Source organism: Macaca nemestrina, chromosome 1 (genome assembly GCF_043159975.1).
Source record: "Macaca nemestrina isolate mMacNem1 chromosome 1, mMacNem.hap1, whole genome shotgun sequence".
Taxonomy (NCBI): Eukaryota; Metazoa; Chordata; class Mammalia; order Primates; family Cercopithecidae; genus Macaca; species Macaca nemestrina.
The window spans coordinates 130,360,084-130,381,548 of NC_092125.1; the positions used below are offsets into that span (position 1 = coordinate 130,360,084).

General features: G+C 31.6%; 1 protein-coding gene across 3 annotated transcripts in view; it reads left to right on the top strand.

Annotated features, from left to right (window-relative positions):
• LOC105466263 (collagen type XI alpha 1 chain) overlaps positions 1 to 21,465 on the top strand; it is a 219,601-nt gene that overhangs the window by 161,629 nt on the left and 36,507 nt on the right. For all 3 annotated transcript variants that reach the window (XM_011715280.3, XM_011715281.3, XM_011715283.3), the window contains 8 exons: positions 2,327 to 2,434; positions 3,666 to 3,719; positions 7,641 to 7,694; positions 8,205 to 8,312; positions 13,444 to 13,497; positions 14,954 to 15,007; positions 16,183 to 16,236; positions 20,807 to 20,860. In XM_011715280.3, coding sequence (XP_011713582.1) covers positions 2,327 to 2,434; positions 3,666 to 3,719; positions 7,641 to 7,694; positions 8,205 to 8,312; positions 13,444 to 13,497; positions 14,954 to 15,007; positions 16,183 to 16,236; positions 20,807 to 20,860 — 540 coding nt within the window. The remainder of the gene's footprint in view (positions 1 to 2,326; positions 2,435 to 3,665; positions 3,720 to 7,640; positions 7,695 to 8,204; positions 8,313 to 13,443; positions 13,498 to 14,953; positions 15,008 to 16,182; positions 16,237 to 20,806; positions 20,861 to 21,465) is intronic.

Below are 21,465 nucleotides of genomic sequence, written 5' to 3' on the forward strand. Positions count from 1 at the left end.
TGCTAATAAATACATAAATGAGCTGTTGAGGAAGGAGTGATGGATTTTGTGTACTGTAATAAAAGTTGTGGGTGGGAGTATAGGTTAAATATAAGACCATGCCAAATCAAACAAAGGACATGGGGATGTTTAGCTAATTCTATCAATTTTTAAGGGAAGATTTAGTTATTAATGTAAATGGAATGTTAGAAGTGGTGAAATAAAGACCGGCTACAAGGAGAGATGAATGTTTCCAGTAGTTGTGTAGACTGCGGGCCAAGAGATATATAATGGAGGAAGAGTTATGTCATCTTGAAGAATTATAAATAGCTAATATAAATTTAGAGTGCTATAGATCTGTTGAATTTCTTCTAACACCACACAGACCAGGTCAGAAGAAATGAATGGCAGGTGATTCCTGGCTAGAGATTATGTGTACTATAACGAAGGCAGAAGAGAATATATCTGCCTTATTTACAGGAAACCTTATACAAAAGGATTGACTTTTAGAGTTTAAGGCTAGCAAGGAAATTCAAATTAAGGGGAGCTATCTGAATCAACTATTGTATTTAATATAGTGAAGTTTACTGTGAATAGCACAGCACATCCTTTGAGTATTGATATATTTGAAATATCATATTTGTTTGAAGAAGATAAAAGGTCTCCAGAGTGACATCAGGGGTATCCCTCACATAATAATTATGGCACCTTTTTAGAAAATAAGAACATGTGGAACTCAGGCAAGTAATAAATTAGTTAACAATTTAATTTTGCCTTATAGATAGTGTTACTTTTGTTGTCATTAATTAAGTAATGTAGCAACAGTTCCTTAAGTGACTACTCTGGTCCACAGGCCAGAGATATACAAGAAAATGCAAAATCAGACACAGTTCCTACCCTCACATAGTTTACTATCTGATAGGGCAATTTGATAATATGCAAAGAATCGCTAAATACATATATAATGACAAAATCAGGTTACTGATATGAAGGGAATGTAATGGTGTATGTCAGATTATAGTAGAGAGACCTGCTAGCATTGGGGCCTTTTCTTGGACAAGGCGTTGATGGTGAGATATAAAAGATGAGAAGGAATTAACTGTGCAAAGAGTTCTCATAGGCGCATTCCAGGCCAGAGGAACAAAATGTGCTCAGGCAATGTCACAGGAAAGCACATGGCATCAGATTTGAGGGACTGAAAAAAATGTCTAGAGGGGACTGAGAAAATGTCTAGAAGGGTTGGAATGAAGAGAGCAAGGGTTAGGGGAGGCTAGATGTGTTTGGGCAGGTAGCAGGAGCTAGATCATGGTAGGCTGTACTAAGCCATGAAGTCTTTATCTGAGGAAAAGTAAACAAGTAAATTTACCTAAAAATGTAGGTAACATGATCTGATTGGCTTTCTGGATGCAGTGTGATGAATAGATTGGAAGGAAATAAGAATACATATGGGGAAAGACAAGAGGTTTTTTTCAGTAGCTCAGAACAAGGATACCAGTATTTTAGAATAAGGTGTCAGTGGTGGAGATAAAGTGAATATATTCAAGAGACAATTAGGAGATAAAATGTACAAAACTAAGTCATTTTAAAGGAACAGGAGATGTTAAGAGAAGTGAGGGAAAGTGGGATCATGCAAAGGCAAAATCCTAATGACTTGTAGATTCCCAGCTTGTATAACAGAAGGACAGAAAGGACCTCTGAATGCAATCAATAATATTGTCTTGTGCAAAACTGATGAAATTTTGACTTTTAGAAAATAATTTATTTTCAACTATGAAAAGATGTTTTATTGGAAACAGAAGTTGAGTTCATTATCGAGTCACTTTTTAAAAGATTACACAGTATAGGTCAATTTAAACATGAAAATAATGCCATTTTCAAAAACCAGGAGAACCAAAACAAACACTTAAAAGTAAGAAAGTTACATATGAAACATGTAAAGCATATGGCAAAGTTGGACATATGAGCAAGTGCATTTTTTGATTTCTAAAGCCTAATACTCATTGCACAGCTATGTCAGTGGCACAAAGGAAGGGGAGTAGAGGCTCAACAAAGTTTTACAAACGTAAGGAATCTGATTTGTCAATATGTAATAATTGCATGTTTGAAAGAAAAATTCTAAGTTGGGTCCTAATTATTTTTGTGGATCATAGCCTAAGATTTAGAAGTTGTTTTAAAAGAATAATATTCCTAGTCACAAATAAAGGTAGGAATCATGTATCATTTATTCTTTAAACGTTTTTCTAAAAAACATTAAACAATATCCTTGTCAAATATAGAAGCTAGATTATTACTCCTGTAGCTGCACTTCAAAACTGTAAAACTAATGATCTTTGGATATTCAATATAGGGAGAAAAAGGTCCCCAAGGGCCTGCAGGGAGAGATGGAGTTCAAGGTCCTGTTGGTCTCCCAGGGCCAGCTGGTCCTGCCGGCTCTCCTGGGGAAGACGGAGACAAGGTTGGTATTCATTATCCATGTTAGTAAATCCTGTGAAAAAGCTTAATTTTTGTCAAGAATTCTAGATAATTCTAATCTTTATGATTAGGCTCCAGGTGGATGGTTACCTTTTTCAAAGTTTCACACACATTTTCATATGCTCAAAAGTTTTATTTAAGAGGTTCAGAATTAGTATCTGTTCCATAAAAGAGTATGTGATATATAAACAGAAGAATCAATTAACAGAACAGTGGTAGTGAGAAAAAATAGTAGATGCCAAAATTTATTTATTTTTAAGAATATCTTTCTGAAATGAATATAAAATAAAAACATTAATTACATGTATATGATTAGCCCTCATGTCTTGCATATTGCACAATAAGACTGAAGAATGAGCTACGTATTTACTTGATAATCCTGTTATCATGTACCAACATGTGAGTACAGACTCTAAGCTCCTAATTCCAAATGTATGGCTGTGTGTTAAATGTTTTGATTGAATATATTATTATATTATTTAAAAATATTATTTAAAAATTTGTAAACCGGCACTCTGATAATGTGCATCATTTTAGCATTTGGAAAATTAGCAGAAGTAGTTTTGCTGTTATTTTGTTTTTATTTTTATTTTTTACTTTTTTGAGAGACGGAGTCTTGCTTTGTCGCCCAGGCTGAAGTGCAGTGGCGCAACAGGGCTTACTGCAGCCTCCAACTCCTGGGCTCAAGTGATCCTTCCACCTCAGCTTCCCAAGTAGCTGAGACCATAGGCATGCTTCACCATGTGCAGCTAACTTTTTTAAAACATTTATTTTTGGACAGGGTCTCACTCTGCTTCCCAGGCTGGTCTCAAACTCCTCGGCCAAATCTTTCACCTCAACCTCCCAAAACCCTGGGATTACAGGCATGAGACCCAGCACCTGGCTAGTAAAGTAATTTTTGATTAATGTGTAATTATAGATTTTATAAATCAGTGTACTTCCATTATCAGTTTATACAGGTAATATTTGAGACACAATTGAATTTTTAAGTTATAAATTCAGTTGTAGTATTCTTTGAAGTTAAATTGACTTGTCTGTTAACATTAGTCAACACTAGAAAGCTAGAAGCAGAGGGAACCCAAGATTTTCCATTTTAAACAGTGACAGTACACACTAGCATGTCATTATATTAAAGGTAAAACTTAACTGATGATAATTAAGACAATGAAATAGCATGTTAGAGATACACTGTAAATCAAATCTTTCAATTTCAGGGTGAAATTGGTGAACCGGGACAAAAAGGCAGCAAGGGTGACAAAGGAGAAAATGTGAGTTTCCTACTTTTTATTGAGAGAACATTATTTATTTAACACCTTTTCCTATTTACCATTGATATTTTTATATCGTACTACTTAAATCGTACTAGCCAAAACTTATAATACCAATACTACGTTACCTCTGCAGTTACATAATTCTATAATGTTATATATTTGTGATGTTTTCTATTTCTGTGATTAAGTAAAGTATGATGATTGTAGGTCATTATTTATAACTCTGCTATAACAAATGAAAGAGTAACATAATGAAATAGTCTTTTTTGTAAGATTATGAGAAATTATATATACATATATTTACCAAAATTAATAGCATTACTATGTTTTACATGTATACAAATTGGTAGCTCATTCCAATATATTAGAAGCACTTATTTTAAAATTTTTCCTTTAAATCATAAAACTTCAAAATAATTTTGGTTGCCCATTCAAATGGTATGTTCACTCTTGTCTTTATGATGTTTTTCTTTGGTCATTACCAGTTTACATTATCTTTAAAGTATGTATTTAAACATGTTCCTACTTCTTAAATGAACTATATTGGATGATGATACTGTCACGTGCTTCAGCACTTCCTTACTAATTTATACTTTCTAAAGAATATCTGTGGACATTATTTTCTAAGTTCTTTATTTTCACTTTTTTCCCCCTTTAAGTGTTCATATATTTGCTCTACAATAGAAACATAAATTGGGGGAGTACAGAGATACTTCCTTCAAGTATTTTTTTTTCACCTAGTATAGAAGTTTATACATTATCACCAGCAATTTTATTCTAACAGACCAATCTGGTTCAATTTTGTGATCCATCAGTCTGATGCTTTTAGGGTTGGAATTACTGCCTACGTTAATACATAACTGAAAGAAGTTTTTATTAGAATCGATTGAATCCCAAACTGAAGAGTTACTGAAATCCTATGAGACGAATTTTTCTAACTAAAAAGAAAACTCTAGAATTAAAAGAGAAAAATCTTGCAGTAATAATTGTAGTATTTAATGCATAATAGGCTCTGGATTCATTTTTATATGTAGTATAACAAAACATCAACAAATAGGTGATAGCACTGATACTCTGGATCCGTACTGTAAAATTATGACAAGAAATTGTGTACAGAAAACCGGCTGCATATGTTTGGTGCAGTTAGTATTGACTGTAAATTTACAAAATGTATTTTGGTGTCTGCCTTAGTCTGTTTTGTTTTGCTATAAAGGAATACCCAAGGCTGGATAATTTAAAAGTAAAATAAGGTTATTTGGCTTACAGTTCAGCAGGTTGTACAAAGAAACCTGGGGCTGGCATCTGGTTGGCTTATGGTGAGCAGGCTTTTGTACTGTGTCAAAACATGGCAGAGAACTTAAAAGGGGAAGCAGGCCTGAACAAAGACGGACCAAACCCCACAGGAGTGCTGACTTTAAAACAACCCTCTTTCATGGGAACTAATTCATTCCTTCAAGTACCAATTCAATCTCCCCAGAGCAAGAACTCAATCACTATGCAGCTATTCCTTATGGATCCACCTTAAGAACCCAAACCCCTCCCATTAGGCTCCACCTTCAACATTGGGAATTAGATTTCAACATGAGGTTCAGTGGGGACAAACCATATGCAAATGATAGCAGTAAATTACTTTAGATTCCATTTAGATTTCTTAATGATAAATAAATACTATTGATTTAATTAGACTACCTTATACACTTGACAGAAGCCACATTTTTAAAAGTTTTATTTACTCCTTAAAAGCTATGCTAAAATGACTGAATGGCCATTATTTGGGCCAGCAAATCTCAAACAGTTTTCCTCAGGCCCCTTGCATACTCTGAAAGGTTTTTGAGGAGCCCAAAAAGCTTTTGTTTATATGGGTTACTATAATATGAATGAAAACTTATATATTTAAAATATTTAGTGATTGATTTATTTAAAATTAAGAATAAGAAGCCCAAAGCACTTTTAATAAAAAAAGCGATATTTTTCCAAATAAAAATATATAGTCCCAAGAGTAGCATTGTTACATTTTTTTTGTCTAGCTTAATAGAAGAAGCTATATTCTCATATCTAGTTCAGCCTGTGGTAACATGTTTTGGTTGAAAGCATGAAGAAAATCTAGGCTCACATAAATTATGTAGTTATAAAAGGGAGGAGCATTTTCAGTAACTTTTCAGATAATTTTGAATATTCTTTGATTTTACATAGGAATTTTATAAGTGGTAGTTTTTCTTAAAGGTCAATTGCAAAACAGAATTTGAAACAAAAACAGTGAACTTTTTGTGCTATTACTTTATATTCCACTGCTCTATCTTGCACGTTGATGACTATGTTTCATACATAATTTTGTAATACCCTTCATTGATAATTTGGAAATTATTAGTTTCCTGGGTACGATCCTCAAAGTATTGACACAATTCTTTATGCAATATCAATATCATAGGAAAATACTTTCAGATTGGGAAGATGTAAAGCCTGCAATGGCAGATGAAAGATTTCCAAAATTCTAATTTTTGTTTTAAAGTTTAAATGTTATTGATGGTCAATACTGTCAGTTGTTTTCTTTGAAATCCAAGGCTTCCTTTATATTGAATAACATCTGCCAAAATCATACTTATTATTTATAATCGCTGTTATTATTTATAACTGATTATTTATAATCACATTTATTATTTATAACTGTGATTATAAATAATCATAGTTTTTCTGTCAGCTGCTCTTTCAAGTAAAAATAGTGCTCCATGTAAAATTTAGTGTTCCATGTAAAAGTTCCGCCGGCATTTCAAACTATAATCCAAGTGTTTTTTTTTTTTTTCTTTGAGACAAGCACTGTACTGCAGTATGAGGCAAAAATAATTTATGTATGTCTTCAATTTGTCAAACAAATATGAAAAGACACATATTCAAGGTCAATATTTAATAATATTAATAACTACCAAAGCCTCATCAATACAATTACATCCATAACATTCTTGGGTGGAACAGCCATTTTTATGTTGACTGAGAGTATATCATGATAAAACGCAATTACTACTTTTACAAATGGTAGCTACCAACATGATTAGCACTGAGTTACCAGCAATTTTATTCACCACAGATTTTTACATCATTAGTGTAAAAGTCTATATAGTATAAAGGACAAATAATGCCTTACTGTTGTTATGAGAAGAGTTATGAACTAGCAGAATCCTAAAAGGATATGAAGAACTCCCAGTGGCCCATGAACCAGATTTTCAGAATCTTGCTTTAATAGTTCCCCCACAAGTAGTAGTTATGATACAGAACAAAACAGTTCAATGATACTTTTATTTCTTTAATGCCTGAGCTTTTTCTATTACCTGACCAGTTACTAATGTAAGAAAATGAGACACTGAAGAAATAGCTATGCATGTAAGACTCATAATGCCTTTTGAAAACTACTGCTCAAAATAAGAGATCCTGGTGTACTTAATATGTAACAATTAGTTTACATGTGTATGCATATGTGAAAATTCCAAATTTTCATATATCACTACATTCTATCTGTATAGAACCTTCAGAATTCTGATGTTTACTCAGAAGATAGTATTCAAATTTTTCATGAGCCCTTTCCTAATCATATTTATCTCATTAAAGAAATCTGATACTTTGAAAATTTTCAAATGTGAATCTTACAACTTGATTTCTGTTAGCATAGAAATCTATCTTGAATATTACAGATAAGAGTGCTTTCAATATGTGTCAACTTAAAATTGATTTCAAATGTGAAAGTTTGAGTATCAAGAAGTAAAATAAATAATGATTGCACTAAATGCAAAAGAGTTCTATGCGATGCTTCTTTTTTTCCAAAGGAGTGCAGAAATATTTGATCTTGGTAGGCTAAATGTTCTGTTTCATATAGCTGAGGCTCTTCTGGCTTCACTTTATAAATTACTTATTTTTATCTCACTGCAGGGTCCTCCTGGTCCCCCAGGTCTTCAAGGACCAGTTGGTGCCCCTGGAATTGCTGTAAGTATTCCACATTGTTCCATAAATCTAAATCCTTACAGCTCCCTGGTTAAATTTATATACTGTCCCATAACCAGTCAATTTTTGGGGGTAATAAGTTTTGCTTGTATGTTTCACATTAAATCGAATTTAAATGATCAAATGTAGCTAGCCAAGCTGATTCTTAGAAACAAAACATATTGTAACTTCATTTGAAAATAAGTAATAATTTGTTGAGAATTCCTTAATATGTAATAATTCAGAAAATTATTTCCATTATGAGACAGCTTTTGCTTCTCTTGGTATACAGGATCAAATCAAAATCAGTCATAATCCAGAAGCAAAGCAAGCAAGCAAGCAAAACAAACAATAACATATTGAAGCAGATAATGGGAATTTAGTCTACTTTTTACTTGGTTATTCTTAAATACATCTGCTTTGGTTAAATTGGAAATGGTCACATTTTTTGTAATGACCCATATAATAATGATTTTTTTCTAGTTTGGGACAATTTTTCTTTCTCTTCTCTAGGGAGGTGATGGTGAACCAGGTCCTAGAGGACAGCAGGGGATGTTTGGGCAAAAAGGTGATGAGGGTGCCAGAGGCTTCCCTGGACCTCCTGGTCCAATAGGTCTTCAGGTAAGATGCCCCTGTCATTGTTGACTCCATCATTTCTACCTACTTCTCACCAGGCTTTCTGATGGATGCAAAACAAAATATTTTTTTTCTTTGTTCTACATAAGAACTTGAGAATAATGTTTATTCATAAAGATTATTTTATTTAAATGTGTAACTGAACTTGAAATCCTTGTTATCATGTTTGATTAATTCTCCTGAACGTGTATCAGGGCTGGTTCCTAATTCTGGAGTATTTTTAGCCCCACTTTAATTATTACACCTCCTTTCTTCACTCCTATTTTGTTTGGAAAATGAACTACAGCTTTACCTAAGTCTGATACTTAAAAGTAAGGTAGTAGGGTTCTTTCATACGACTCATAAGAAGATAAGTTAGTATTTCAGACTGATAGCAATAGGAGGCACACAAATTCCTAGGGAGACAGGGATGGATCCCTGGAGAAATTCGACCTATGACTCTTACTTTCAAGATGGCTAAAAAAAATTAGAAGCATTTCTCAAAGAAATGGGATCCTGCCAATAGCAACTGCCAACAGCCCATGTTAAACAATAATAGGTAAACAAATTAACAGTCGATCATTTAAGATAAATTATTATTATTTTAAAATTATAATTTAAACTTTATGAAGCATATCCAGGAAAAGAAGTATTAAATTGTAGAACACTAAAGGCTGAGAGAATTCTATTCAAATATATCTTACAGTTGGACTCTTAGACAAAATGTTCCAGAGCGGACATCTTCTATTCTAGGTTGTTTTTTACTTTGCACGTGATGTTCACTGCTTCCTACGAACTTTGGAAGCATTGAGCTTTTTTCTTCCTCTTGCTTATTCTCTCTCTTCCTAGTGATCCACGCAAAGGTTGTAACATTTTGTCTTAAATGATATTGAGGAACCACATGAGGATAACTTATGGTATATTATTAGTATTAGAAATGGTAAATTAAGTCATCTAGTTCACTGAACCTAGAAATTTGTGAAGTTGTAGAAAAGTATATGTAAATTGAATTTATATAAACAGTTTATATCTTCATTTTTATAAATATAATTATACAATTACTGTTTTTTGATACTAGATAGCTTATTATATGCATAATTACACAAATTACATTATAAACACAGTATAATGAACTATTACTGTTAAAACACTCAATGGATGTTTATCAGATAACATGATTTTTTAATTGTCTCATTTTATTTTAAGGTCAAAATAATTCTTTTTAAACTTGGAAAGTGAAAAAATTTTACTTTCATACTTGTCATGTTTAACTCAGTTATACTTGTTAGACAATTATACATAAACAGTGATAAGTACCACATATCAATATGTGTAAGAAGCACACATATTTGAAAACAACAGGACATTAAAATTAGATTGCCAATGGATATTTATTTTCTTTTTTTGCATTTGACTAATTAGTCCGAATCCTATAAAACCGTAATTTAGAAACAGTTCTCATGATTAAAGAAGGTGTCTTGTAGATTATATTTATAAAATATTCAATACAATTATCATCTTCATTTCCACAAAGTAAGAAATGTGCTTTTTGAGGGTGACTCAAGAAATCAATTCATTACAATTGTGATTATATTTTCCCACAGCTACTTCTTTAAATCAGGAAATTGGATGATGCTAATGTAATTAACATGTTCACAATTGCATCTGCCTCCTTTAATTGAGTCTTCGTGGCAGAATAGATATTAGCAATTATAATAGACATAAAATAATCTAACATTCAGATTAAATGTCTTGATTTTTCAATTTGATGTTTACTATCATCTGCATATGAAGGATATACACACATATATATATATGGAGGGAGAGAGAGTGTGCGTTCTTGGTCTAACTTCATTTTCGACTCATCATTTAAGTGGCAATGATTTTAAATTGACAGACCTTAAAACAGAAACTCTCTATGCATAAATTACCTCCTTGGAGAAAGGTAGGACATTTCATGAGAACTGATTAACCCTAGAGTGCCTTTCAGTGTGTTTAGTTCCATGCAACAAGAGATTTTGACTCATTATGTCTCCACTGATTGTAATAATGATAATTTTCTGTCTTAATCAATATAAACTATGATCTAACTTAATTAAAAAGAAATAATTTTTTTTCTATTGTGATATTTTTATTGAATTAATTGGAATAATTATATGCATTAAAAAGATGAAAATGTACAACTGAGTTTGTAATAAAAATAAAACTGTGAACTAATATTGACATACCTTTTAATTTGGGGATACTAAATTAGATGAGCCCTATCCTAAAGGGTGTGAAAACCAGGATAGAAAATAAGGAATGTGATTTTTAATTTATTGTGTTTTTGGAAACTTAATTATGTTTAAGTTGTGGTATATGCTATTTAAGAAAATGGTGTTAAAGTGAAATATTTATTTCAACTGTGTTAAAATATGCATGCATGTTTAAGAATTTAAGTTTATGTGTTTCATCGAATTAGGAATTTGAATTTCTGAAATAGACTGACTTAGAACCTAAAATTTTTTGCAATCACCTACAAGTAATTTTTAGGTCAATAGGATCTGAGAAATACTACCTGTCTTTTTCTTCCAGAAACTTCACTTATAATTCTAGAAACAATCATCAGGGCCGGGCGCGGTGGCTCAAGCCTGTAATCCCAGCACTTTGGGAGGCCGAGACGGGTGGATCACAAGGTCAGGAGATCGAGACCATCCTGGCTAACACAGTGAAACCCCGTCTCTACTAAAAAATACAAAAACCTAGCCGGGTGAGCTGGCGGGCGCCTGTGGTCCCAGCTACTCGGGAGGCTGAGGCAGGAGAATGGCGTGAACCCGTGAGGCGGAGCTTGTAGTGAGCTGAGATCAGGCCACTGCACTCCAGCCTGGGCGACAGAGCGAGACTCCGTCTCAAAAAAAAAAAAAAAAAAGAAACAATCATCAGATGGTAGTAACAGTTTGGGGAGTACATATAGCAGTCTCTTTTCTTAGACATCTTACTGACATTTGAGAAAAAATAAATGAAATTCTGGTACATATTTTTTGTTACAAATTCGTAACTAAGATTTCTTTATAAAAATGAATATATGCCACAGTTAAACAAATATATAAATACATCCAGTAAAGTACCCTCTTTAAAAACTGAAAATCACGTGGATATAGTAGGTTATAAAAACAATTTTGTACATTACCAACATTAAAAAATTAAATAGAACAGAATAAAGTAAAATAGAATGAAAATATCAAAGGCTATCATCTGTGCGCAAAAGGCTAAGTACTGCTTTTTGAAACTCATATTTCAGCTACTTTACATGTGCATGGTTAGGGAGCATTAAGTAAAATGTATTTTTCACAGTAGCTCACAGTCAAATAATATTCAGCAATTGCAGTGCAGTGTCAAGAAGTCAGTAATATCACTAAAGTACTAGCAGTTATTTAGAACTTTTACATGGTTTGTATTTTTTTGTCTAAAATAGATTACACCTAAAATATTATTATATAAACATTAAAAATTACGTATTGCATATATGACATGTATTAATATATAATTATACTCTTAAAACATTAAAAAATGAAAAAAATCCATAATCCTACAATATTAGAAATGATTACTATGTTTGCTATTTCTGTCTGATAATTAGCGTGCCTATTCTAGATACATATTTTACAGTTAAAGTTATACCATTCATATTCATTTTTATTTTTTATTTACTGTATATATTATTCATGTTTAGAGTATTAGTATCACATTAATAGTCACATAACATTCCACTACTTTATATAATTGAATTTCTTTAGTTCTTTTTTCTAAGATTAAACTTCTGGAATGACAGAATTTTTACTATCATAGCTACTGTTAGCAAGAAATATTTTATTGAATGTAGCTATCCTTGTTAGGTTATTTTCTTAGAATTCATTCATTCAACAAACATTTTAATTTTTGATTGCTCCTCTGCTAGTTCCTAAACAGTTGACACCTAAAAGATCACTGATGAATGCATGCCCCAAAGTAGTTCATGACTGTAAATATACACAAAAGTGACATAAGAAAATTTATAAATGTAAAATTGATGTACGTAGCAAGTATTGTTGTGACATGAAAGAGGAAATAAAAATAATCTTCATGGAATAATTCTTTGAATGATCAAGTAAGTGGTCAAGAAGTAGAATAATTTTTCCATAAAGAAATAGATAGATTTTTCCATAAAGAAATAGAAATTTGAGTGCGATCTTTCTGTCTTCCTTTATACCGTAACACAGAGCTTCTCCTAAATAGCAGTTACAGTGCAATTGAATGCAATGGAAATGGATTTGAAAGTTTGTTTTTTTTTTTTTTTTCCTGTCGCCCAGGCTGGAGTGCAGTGGCACAATCTCGGCTCACTGCAAGTTCTGCCTCCCGGGTTCACAGCATTCTCCTGTCTCATCCTCCCTAGTAGCTGGGACTACAGGTGCCTGACACTACGCCCGGCTATTTTTATTTTTATTTTTTTCCTGTATTTTTAGTCGAGATGGGGTTTCACTGGTGTTAGCCAGGATGGTCTCAATCTCCTGACCTCGTGATCCGCCCGCCTCAGCCTCCCAACGTGCTGGGATTACAGGCGTGAGCCACCGCTCCCGACCCGAAAGAGTTTTTAAAAGTATAATATACTAGGTTTCATGAGCTCAATGATTTGTAAGATTCAGAAATTGAATTAACAGTTTCAAGAATTCAGAAGATATTTATAACCTTTGAAATATATTAGAATATTTATTTTACCAAACTGGTACCTAACTATAAAAACCTCATGTTCTAAAATATTTTGGGCCAAGAGTTTCCAGAAATCTGTACCAGAGAAGTTCTGTATATTATTTGTACAGGACTGAGCAAATCGTTGGGCATTCATAAATTCCCAGATCAAATTATATATTTAGTTATTGTAACTAAAAATAAACAATATAATATTATACAAAAAATAAATGTTATTTGTAAATGTAGGTGTAAGATTTTATTACATGTGGTCAACACTTGTATAGTAGGTGTTTTAACAGATGTTAGTATCTGAATCTTCATTTCCATGTACTTATTGAACTTTATACTTGATTTTATCTTAGAAATTGATCAAACGTGTCTTTTTAAATACATGAGTGATTTTTATTATTTTTCTATTATATTTTCTTAGGGTCTGCCAGGCCCACCTGGTGAAAAAGGTGAAAATGGGGATGTTGGTCCCATGGTAAGTTTTTATTTTTTGGTGTTTGATGGGTATATGTCAGATGTATGGCAGTCACTGCTTTGTAAATTATTATGTGTTCTTTCATTACTATGTATATATTATTGAGGTGTATATAAACAACTGCCATGCTTTAGTTATTTCTTAGTGTGTAGCTCAGGATTTTTATTTAGAGCAGGTAAAGAATAGGTGATATTCACTCAAGATTTAGATAATTAGCAATTTATACAGAATCAAAAATTAACTGTACTTTGAAACAAATTCTTAATTTAATAAGCAATTATGTCTTAATTAGAATGCTATGACTTATAATTATTTGCATTTATTGATTCTGGCTCTCTAAGACCTGAATTGAAAATTTGAAATGCATATAATTGTTTATGTAACACTACCTTAGATAAGAAAATAATTAGCAAAGGTAATTGAAATCCATAATGAAATGTGATGACTGCATGTCTTAAGTGTCCCTTTCCTTCAACATTGCCCCCAGTTTTCACTTCCTTCAGAATACACATTTTGAAATTTTAACACTTGTCTGTTAGGTTTTATTCTCCTTAGGAATTACACTCAAATCTATTATATTCTTTGAAATGATCTGTATCGTCATTAATAAAATTAGATATAAGAAATGCCTAAAAAAACTTTGCTGATTCAAATAACTGGTTAATAGTTCCAAGAGGTATCAGATATTTTCCAGATATGGTTATCATGGTTCTGTGAATCATTGATATATTCTTCCTGATTACATAGTAATAGATAATAACAGAAAAGCTTTTCAACCATGGCATTAGAATAAACTGAAATCTTTTAAAAATACTAGTGTCCTGTGAAATGTACTAATGTGCAGTGAAAAACACTTGCTATATAGACTATTTCAATCACAACCTTGAGGTAGGAGGTTCTGTCATCAGTATTTTATATAAAGTGTTCCAAGTTAATTTTACTACACTGTCTGGAGAAAGAATCTTTGTTTTACAATGAAATTAAATAATTATTCTTATTTCTAATTCTAGCATATAGAACCTAGGAGTTGACATAGAAAAAGCTAAAAATACGTATCCACAAAAAATACTTTTATTGAGTTAATGAATTCTAAATCTACTCAAGCACCATTTCTTTTTCCAACTTTACATTCTCTTTATGTTGTAACATATTCTAGAATGAAATATATCTAATTATATTGTGAACATATTATACTAGACAGTAGCAATAGACTTTCTTGACCCATTTTCTAATCAAATTATTTCTCCTGAAATCCTAATTTCCTCATAGCTATGTGTAAAGGCTCATTTGCTAACATGATGTTGTATCCATCAGGGATGACTTATAACCCTGATATGCTTCACTAACTATAGTTTTTACAGGCTTAAACTTCTTTTAGTTTTTTAGTCATAAAATGAAAATGTTGGAAACACATTTGAATTTGGTCTTTGTAAACCTCAATATTTCTCTCTTATAGGGTCCACCTGGTCCTCCAGGCCCAAGAGGCCCTCAAGGTCCCAATGGAGCTGACGTAAGAACTCTGAAATATATGTTAGTTACTTTGAAGTTATATAGATATTGTTATTTTATAGCAGATTCTCTCTGTGAGTTATAATGCAGATAATCACACTATTGTTTAATATTAAGTGGTTAAGAACTCAAGGGTCACCTATTCACTCCACTTCATTATGTAACACAATAAATGGAATTTATAGTGACCAAATCATGGTAAATATAACATAGGTACACCTTTTCCATTCAATATATATTTACTGTGACTGTGAAATGTTATAATGTTGTGTATATTATAATTACCACATCATGGTAATTATAATACCATGTTCAAACCAACATACTTAGACTGTGCCTTGCATATGATAACTCTTATGCCCTTGTTAACACTGGCTTTCATCTAAAAGCTTTGCATTTTGTATTTTCAGTCTATATAACGTTACAGCAATATGTGCATGATACGTGCACCCTTTATCACGTAAAATGTTTTAATTGTATAAAGATGATATTTTCCAAGCTTAAAAATTATTTTAGTATTATAAGATTTTGAAATATAATGCCATATTTATCTTACTGTTACCATTAATGGATCTATGGCTTTGACAGTATTTTTCCTTCTGGCCAACTTTTCACAACGAAATCTATGTTTTCTTCATGTCTCTGGTCTTCATTTTCTTCATTCTTCTTTAATACCTACTTTAAATTCTGGCAGGCCAGAACTGAGAAAAAAAATAGACTAGAAATGGAGGAACTAAAAGAGTTTGTAGATTTTAATTCTTCTTAGGTAATTTAAAAGCTAAAAGATGTTATAAGGGGTTTGTTTCTTGCCTGGATTATGTAATTCGTAACCAGGGTCATAATTTTGATTCACTACAAAATCACTGCCTAAAACCAATCTAACTATTCTGTTGGCAAAGAGATTGAAATTATGCTTCAGGAATGAACCAGAGTGTGAAAGTCTCCTGCTTTATCTTCAAAATTATAGTGAATTTGAAAATCAGTGTAATATATTAAATTATTTGCTATCCAGCACATTTGACAACTCTATTAAGTATCATTTAGTCTCATTCTTTAAATGACTAAGAATACTCATGCATCTATTTCTCTCTTTTTTGAGAACAACTAGATACATGTTTACAAATTCATTATTTTAATAAGAATATGGATAATTGCATTCCTTTTTCTACACTGCAGGGACCACAAGGACCCCCAGGATCTGTTGGTTCAGTTGGTGGTGTTGGAGAAAAGGTAAATCTATTAGTGACACACAGTTTGAAACAGCATTAATTAAGAACTTTAATAATATTGGGTAGTAGTTTAAGTGCTTCGAGTATGAGTGTTTGTAAGCCTTTTACATAGTTATATGATTCACGTATCATCTAGTAGTTTCAAAAATTAAAGTTGACATGATTTTGAAATATGTTTTGATTGCCAGTTATTATATTGAATGAGTGCAGATATTATTTTCTTTAATCTAAGCAGGAACCTCATAATTATGGTGTCATTATTATCTACATTTATAAGCTGAGAAAGCTGAGCCCTAGAGGATTCCTGTAATTTCATCAAAGTTTTTCCTTAGAAGGTGACTAAGCTAGGATACACTGCAGTCCACGAATGTCTAGTCATACTCAGTACTCAAAATAGAAGAGATTGGTTGATGTAACTGACTTAAAGGGAAAAAGGAATCTTTCAAACCGCAAAGGAATAATTAATCATTCATTTTGTTACATTTTGAGTTATATTTTCATTACTAATACTCTGACCTATCTTTGTCACTTTTCAAAATAGTTGGCATGAGCCACAATATCTGGGCTCAGAATAGCTTTTTTTTTTTCTTGTGAACATGATTTTGTTTAAAAAATCTGCTCTTCCTTTTATAAAAATGTCAAAATGATCCATTGATTTCTTGTTTAAGCATTCATGCTCACTTGTTAATAGAATTTTCAAGAAAATTATTGGTATTTGCTTGTTTTAAAAAATAAACTACCCATTTTCAGAAAGGAAAGAACTATATTTATAACATCACATATTATGCAGTGAAAACACTAAAGATTTCCTTAATTTGCTAGTTATTAAAGGATATCCGTAGTGTAGACTTACCCTATTCTTAAAAATGATTCCCTTCTTGGTCTCAAGTTTTTTCATGTATTTTATATTATACTTAAATTGATTTCTTTTAATTAAAGCATTTAATTCTCAGAACAAATATAATATGATTAGATTATGTTACTATATTTTGATGTTTACTTCAGCTCAACGCTTGTATTCTAGTATTTTAATTATAATCAATGTTATTTGATTAAGATAATTTTTAACTCGTTATCTAATTCTTACTGCATTCTTTGATTGACTGCCTTTTTTTAATATTCTTAAATTTAAAGTTGTGTGTTGAAACTGTTCCGGTAGTTGGTGTTGAAATTGAAAACACATTTTTTACTCCATTCAGTTGTCCTAGAAAACATTTTTCATGGTGCTTAGGTTCCTATGGGAGACCACTGGTCTCTGAGGATATCATCATGGTAGACAAAAGACCCCAAGGCACACACCTTTTCCTCTTCTCTTTGCATCATCTCCTTTCGGCTCTAATGCTGACTCAATTGTTGTGGGAGCTAGTCTCTAGGATTACTAGCTTTTACTGACTTGTTTCCTAAAGATTTTGAATGCAGAGGGAAAGCTCTCATTATTTCAGTGATACTCTTGAAAATAGGCATGAATGCCAGATGTTTAGAGTTCTGAGAAACTTCCTTCCACATTGTTTCCATTTAATTTAAAGCCTACGTATATTATGGTAATACTTTGCCAACTTTGACTCTTATGAGAATAATTCAGTCAATCTGAATCATTTTGAATCAATCCGAGTCACAATAAAAAACACAGTTTTAATTTTGCTCCTTTCTTTTGCATTTTTTTTATGTGATAGAGAACAGGATAGAAGTAGAATTCTAACCTTCGTTTTCTTGTTGTTGTTTTTTTTAATCAAGGATAATATAATTTCTAATAGATTACACATTTCTAACATCAGCTTTGATTCTGGCTGAATGTATACCCATTTCTATATTGAAAAATTTATTTCCAGTCACTGACAATGAAGAATTAAAAAAGTATATTTTAGTCATGTTGCATTTTGTTTAAATATATTTAACCTGTTCTTCATGTACTGTATAATTGCTATAAGTAGCTTTGGCACTTCAATAATTTTGTCAATACTTGGAAATATGCCAGGATATTTTCTTAAGGTTTATACATATTTTATAATTTTGTACATACAGAGTAATTTGTTGTTTTTTCTAAAAGGATATGTACCTAAACAAGTGTGTTATGTAATGAGGTAAATAGTTACACAATAAGAAATGATGACTTCATAACCTAACATCTCCTTCATATACCAGTGCTCTATCATAAAACTTATATTAAATATTATTCTTCAGAATGGTTTGTAGCATTGTGATACTAGATATATAGACTTAATTTATATAATATTAGTCTTATTGCCATGGTTTATTGATTTGTGATTTTGTCCCACCTTCCTTAAAATATTTTAAACGAAACATTTTAGATAAATTTTAAATTTCATTTTAACTAATTGTCATTTTACATTGTGCACACTTGGATCTAACATCCAAAATGGTAGTTTTCTTATATTTTGGACAAATGAATATTAATATATTATTCTTAAAATGAAGAGACTTTGTAGTAAAAAGCTCATACTTTTTAAATTTTTCTAATGTTTTAATTTTTTTATCACCTCAAGCATTTATCACTAGAAAGCACATACTTAAATTCTAAGATTATTTAAACCTACCTTTTCACTGCATATAATTTCACTCATTTAATAAAAAGAAAAAAGAAAATAATCTTTTCATAATATCCATAAATTTAACTTTATAGTTGATAAGAATGAAAAGAGAACAACAAAACTTACAGAGGGTTACTAAAAATATTTCAACTATTTCTTCTGTAGTTCTAACTTTCTGTGATGTTACCGTGAATTAATGTGGTACATAAGAAAACGTTTTGGTTATTTCTTTTGCTGTGTGGAAGGTTTTTAGTTTAATTAAATCTCATTTGTCTAGTTTGGGGGTTTCTTTTGCCTGTGCTTTTGAGGTCTTAAGTCATGAATTATTTGCCTAGACCAATGTGCAGAAGAGTTTTGCCTATGTTTTATTTTAGTATTTTTATAGTTTCAGGTCTTATGTTTAAATTCTTGAATCCTTCTTCAGTTGATTTTTGTATATGGTAAGAGATAGGAGTCTAGTTTAATTCTGGTTAAGGCAAATCAGATTTCTCAGCACCATTTATTGAAAACAGGATCTTTTCCTTTTTGTTTTTGTCAACTTTGTCAAAGATTAGTTTGCTGTAAATATGCAGTGTGATGCCTCCAGTTTTGTTCTTTTTGCTTAAGATTGCTTTGGCAATAAGGCTCTTTTTGTGGGTTCATGTGAATTTTAGGATTTGTTTCTATTTATATGAAAAATGACATGTTCAATGTACATGCTCAATAGATTTATCATATTTCTAAATAAATATTTTAATATGGACATTTTACAATTGATTTCAATGCCAAAGTACTTGTTTCATTTTTAAGATATGAATGTTAGCTCTTGGAAATATCACTAACATATCATTCCATTATACTGAGGTAGATGAATGATACCTCTCTTTATAAATAATATAAATGCAATATTTTTCTTGTAAGATTTATCCAAAAATTCTGGAAGTATTTGCTGTTCATCTTGAGAGATGAAGTAATGTACACATCACACTACTAATAATAAACTCTTGAAAAGTACTTGATATCTCCACCATTAAGTGGGCAATTTAAGAATTTAAAATATGTGTATGTTCTCAGAGTAAGAAACTATGTACACAAAAATAGTCTCTGCCCTGAAATTGTGTTTGTATGTAATATGACACATTTACTTAAGAGCAATGGATTTGTGTCAGGAATATTGGAAATATTAGAGTTAAAAAAGTAAGGGAAATATAGGCCTCACTTCTTTTTCAATTTAAAAGAACAATTACCACCTCACAATTGCGAAGACCACTAGTGTGACTGATTTTGAGTGGAAACATGGTAAATGAATGTACTGTTTTACTTAAATGATTACTTGAACAAGATGTTATATTTTTGTGCATTTTGAAGTATGAGGCATTAGCAACAGACTTTCATAGGTAAAACCTACTAAAGAGATTTATTTATTAGTCCACTGGGCTAGAAAAAAAGCCATTCATATCTAAACAGGGAGATAATAAAGGCTATCACATTTATGTGTATACTCAAATGGAGCAGTTTTAATTAATGTCTAAGAACCTTTACATATATTATAATTATTGTCTTTCCTCTAAGTTCTTTAGATTCCTACTAAACAAATCCTACAAAATATCAACATATGTACCAGCAAGTCATCTGTTAATTTGTTGTAGTTAAGAGAAATAAATTTGTATTTTAGCAAACAATTTGAAATTGTTCACTCAATAAACTTGATTGTAATTTGAATATTGGCACAGTGCAAATACATAATATTTTAGGAAACATGCATGTCTGATGATGGTTTTGTGGTAATCTGGATTAATATGCTGACTATTAACTAACCAGTGAGAACTGTAGCATCAAGCCTATGTATTTCTGCCTACTTACCTGAGAAATAAAAGCACTGGAGTCACTAATAGAAAAAGTTATTTCTGTTATTAAAGTTTTTCGATGCCTTTTAAATAATATATAAAAAGGCCAATCTAAAATTATATGATAACATTTGAATTTTACAAATGTAGAATATCATGCCTGTATTCTAATACTAATTTGATCTTCTCTATATAGGGTGAACCTGGAGAAGCAGGGAACCCAGGACCTCCTGGGGAAGCAGGCGTAGGCGTAAGTACTGTGTTATTGTTAACACAGTGTATTTTTGGTATGAGAATTTCTTTCACAGCATTACAAACATGTAACTTAACTCTTAGCTGTGATTCAACTTTTTACTTTCCCTTTCCAACCCATTAGGGATAATCACAAATATAAAGCCTTGCTTGATAACTTTGGATGTCCTCTGCATATGTGGATTCATAAACAAATTGAATAAAGATCATATTTGCTGAAGTTAGAACATTAAAACTATGGGCTGTTTACTGTATACATTCCCTTTGATGAACTGTCCATAAAAGGAATAAGCAAAAAAGTCCTGCTGCCTTAAATAAACATGTATCAATCGTATTAGGACTATATTATTCTAATTAGCTTAAACCAGGAGTAAATTTGCCCACCAGGAAATATTTGACAATATCTGGAGACACTTTTGGTCTTCAAACGTGGAGGGTTGGTACCCAGTTAGTAAAGGCCAGGGATACCATTGGACTTCTTAAAGGGCAGATAACAGATCTCCACAGCAAAAATTGTCTGGCCCAACATGGTGAAACCCCGTCTCTACTAAAAAGTACAAAAATTAGCTGGGCATGGTAGCACATGCCTGTAGTCCCAGCTAC